At 43.5% G+C, this 4014-nt stretch overlaps 1 protein-coding gene across 1 annotated transcript in view; it reads left to right on the top strand.

Annotated features, from left to right (window-relative positions):
• LOC107701125 (protocadherin Fat 3-like) overlaps nt 1-4014 on the top strand; it is a 67087-nt gene that overhangs the window by 577 nt on the left and 62496 nt on the right. The window contains exon 2 of the mRNA XM_016503064.1: nt 261-3560. Within this exon, the coding sequence (XP_016358550.1) occupies nt 278-3560 (3283 nt within the window). The 5' untranslated portion in view covers nt 261-277. The remainder of the gene's footprint in view (nt 1-260; nt 3561-4014) is intronic.

The following is a 4014-nucleotide window of genomic DNA, read 5'->3' as shown; positions in this document are numbered from 1 at the left end:
CCTGATTTTTGCTCTTCGTTGCTGTTATCAAACTTGCAGTGAGATCTAACCATCTAACTCGCTTGTCGGTGTTTTGTGAAAGGGAATTCAAGGAGTCCATTGAGAGCAGTGTCAGTGTATTTATTTTTTGACAATTTAATCCAAACGAAGGGCTTCTTAATAAATAACTGCCTTCACATTTATGTGAGCAATAGGATATGTCTTTGTGAGATGAATACTCTAGATTGAAATGGTTTACTGCATATATCTCTCTTTTGCAGGATAACTGGATGATGGCATGGCTATAAACAGCTGCCCTGGGGGGAGTATGAGGATCCATCTCACCAGTTTCTCCTTATTGCTCTTCCACCTGCTTCCTGGGTTGGGGCAACTGCAGGAGCCAGGGTCCTCCTCCTTTCAATTTACCACCTCCATCTACAATGCCACCATTTATGAGAACTCTGCAGCTCGGACATACATTAGGACTGAGGTTAAAATGGGGATTCCTCTATCTAAGTTGGGTCTTTTGGACGTCAAATATTCCATTGAATCTGGAGACGATGAGGGGCTGTTTCAAGCTGAGGAATTTGTGTTGGGGGACTTTTGCTTTCTCCGCATACGGACTAATGGTGGGAGTGCTGTCATCCTGAACCGCAAAGTGCAGAATAATTATACATTAACAGTGAAGGCTACCGGTAAAGGCGGGCTGGAGGCTTACGTGACAGTTAATGTGCAAATTATTGACATGAATGACCTCCGACCTTTGTTCTCTCCGACTTCCTATGCCACTGATATTTCAGAAAGTGCTCCGCTGGGAGCAAGTGTGGCTCAGGTGACCGCCACTGACGCAGACATCGGCTCCAATGGCGAGTTTTACTATTTCTTTGGAGGAGACGTGGAGGAGTTTGCTGTCCACCCAACCAGTGGGGTGGTATCGCTCACAGCCAAGCTAAATGCAGATAAGAACAGCAGATTTGACCTTGAGGTTTTAGCAGTGGATCGTGGAATGAAGGTTTATGGGAACAGTGGTATTAGCAGTACAGCCAAACTAGTGATCAGTGTTGTGCGTATCAATGAGTTCGCTCCAACACTGACTACAGTCACTCGTTACCCTTTAATATCAGACAAAGAGCCAGTTTACGCCATTGTTACTGTAGAAGATTTGGATGAGGGACCCAATGGAGAAATTGAATGGGTTGCCATCATCGCAGGTGACCCACAGGAGCAGTTTGTCTTTGACAGAGCTCCACTTGGAAATGAGTACAAGCTGAAAATGTCTGAACCAGTCAACTGGGACAAATTTCCTTATGGTTGCAATCTCACTTTTCAAGCCAAAGACAGAGGAACACCACCAAGACTCTCCAACACTCAGTCTGTTCAGCTCTTTGTGAAAAAAACACAGTCTGTGCAGGTGAGTTTCGAAAAGAAGATGTACAAAACCTCAATTACTGAGATTGCACCACGAGGGACCATAATAGAGACTGTGAGGATATCTCCAGGTCCACCCGTCGTCAGCTATGCTCTAAGCCTGACCTCAGATTCAATTTATTTTATCATTAATCCATTCACTGGTGTCATCTCAACAGTGCAACAGTTTACCACATTAAACCAGGAGCTCTTTGATTTAGAGGTGATGGAGACAGTAAGTGGCATGACAGCAAAAGTGCAAATCACGGTTGAGGATGCTAATGACAACTGCCCAGTGTTTACCAGCACATCTTACGAAGTCTCTATCAATGAGAGCGTCCCCATTGGCACTAGCATTCTTACTGTATCAGCGGTGGATGATGATAAAGGTGATAATGGGTGCATAACATACAGCATAGCCAGCCTTCAGCCCCTTCCGTTCATCATCAACCAAAATACTGGAGAACTGACGACATCCAAAGAACTTGATTTTGAATCGTCTTTGGAGACATACGTGTTCGCCGTCCGAGCCTCAGACTGGGGATCGCCTTACAGACGAGAAAGTGAAGTCAATGTCACTGTACAAGTGTTGAACATTAATGACAACCAACCCCTTTTTGAGCGTGTGTCATGTAAAGGTACGATAGGACGTGATTTTCCTGTGGGCCAAACGATCATCATAATGTCTGCCATTGATATTGATGAGCTTGGGTTGGTTAAATATAAGATTCTGTCTGGAAATGAGCAAGATATTTTCACTCTTAACCTGGACTCGGGGATGTTGTCATTGAGAAGACCACTATCTGCAACGAGTGTAAATAATGAACAATTCAACTTGAAAATAGCTGTGTCAGATGGCGAGCTGCTCTCCGAACCCACCTTTGTAAATATATCATTGGTCAAAGGGAGAATGCCAGCAAGAAGTTTCAGTTGTCGAGAGACAAAAGTTGCACAGAAGTTAGCTGAGAAACTTCTGAAAAGAGCCACTGCCATTAGCAAATCCAAAGTGGAGGAAGGCTACACAGATCTACTTTCTGTGAACAGACAGACGCCTCAGTTTAAATCCTTTCCATCAGACATTGTAGTTCGTGAGGACATGCCCATGGGAACAAGTGTCCTTCAAGTGAACACAAATGATGGTGAAACAGGCTTTAATGGTCGCATTCTGCATGCCATATCAGATGGGAACGTTGACAGCTGCTTCAATATTGACATGGAAAGTGGCCTAATATACATCTATCAGCCACTGGACCGTGAACGATCAGATCGGTACCTCCTTAACATAACTATATATGACTTGGGCCTTCCACAGAGATCCAGCTGGAGATTGCTGACAGTTAACATTGATGATATGAATGATAACAGCCCAAAATTCTCCCTCGAGAGCTATACTGCCATTATACCAGAGAATGCAGCTATCGGCACGGAAGTGATCCAGGTCACAGCCTCAGATGAAGATCTCGGTCAGAATGGTGAAGTCTCATACACCTTGTTAACAAGCACCCATTTGTTTGCAATTAACCGCGAGACTGGCTCTATTTATGTATCTAGTCATTTGGACAGGGAGTCCATCTCGGATTTCACCCTCAAAATTCAGGCCAGGGATAAGGCAGAAAGAGGGAATCAGATGTTCTCAGAGACAACACTGAGAGTCTACCTTGAGGATGTAAATGACTGTGCCCCTATGTTTATTCCCAGGAGTTACAGTTGCCGTGTGTTGGAGGACCTTCCTATAGGTGCAGTTATAGCTTGGCTGCAAACGCAAGACCCTGACCTTGGATCTGGGGGATGGGTGAGGTACTCCCTGCCCAATGATTTCAATGGAACATTTAAGATCCATGCTGAAAGTGGTACCATTAAGGTTGCCAAAGACCTGGACTATGAGAAGCAACAATTTTACAATCTCTCGGTGGTTGCAGAGGACTTGGGTTTTCCAGTTAAGCTTCGCTCTGAGTCTTATCTTGAAGTGGAAGTCATTGATGTCAATGAGAACCTCAGTGAACCGTATTTCTCAGAAATCGCAGTGAGGGGCACTGTGAAGGAAAATTCTCGGCATGGAACAAGTGTCCTGCAGGTGACTGCTCAAGATGATGACAAAGGCAGAGATGGAGTGATCAGATACTCTATCAATGCTAGAAGTGGTCTTGGAAGGTTCTCAATTGATGAAGAAACAGGTATCTATAGTTTAATTCTTTATGTGCCTTTTGGTTGTGCTATTCTTTGTCTTTTTTAAAAACTAACCAGTCCTGAGTCGATGCTCGCACAATAAAACAAAACCTGTGAAAATGGTTGTGAATTTATGCCCTAACATTTTACTGCAGTGTGCTGACTGAATGGTATTAAAAGGTCACAGTGACGTTATTTCTCTTGGCAATGAATTTGTGCTCTGAGTCTACAATTGCCTGTGAAATTGCCGCCACTGGAAAAGACCACTGACCTAGAAAGGTAGGACTTGACCTCTGTGTGGTTTGAAACAGTGTTCTTCTGTGATTTTCACAGTCTGTGATTTTCAAAATCTGTGAGATCTGGCATTTGCTGTGAGATCTGATATTTGTGTTTAAATCTTTTTATTAAGGTATTCAATGAAACAATCCAATAGTTATTGTTACCATGATTTCAGTTATATAT

This window comes from Sinocyclocheilus anshuiensis, unplaced genomic scaffold (assembly GCF_001515605.1).
Source record: "Sinocyclocheilus anshuiensis isolate Anshui unplaced genomic scaffold, SAMN03320099.WGS_v1.1 scaffold907, whole genome shotgun sequence".
In the NCBI taxonomy this organism is placed as follows: Eukaryota; Metazoa; Chordata; class Actinopteri; order Cypriniformes; family Cyprinidae; genus Sinocyclocheilus; species Sinocyclocheilus anshuiensis.
The sequence above is the reverse complement of the archived record's forward strand: the minus strand, read 5'-3'. Positions and strand labels throughout refer to the sequence as shown.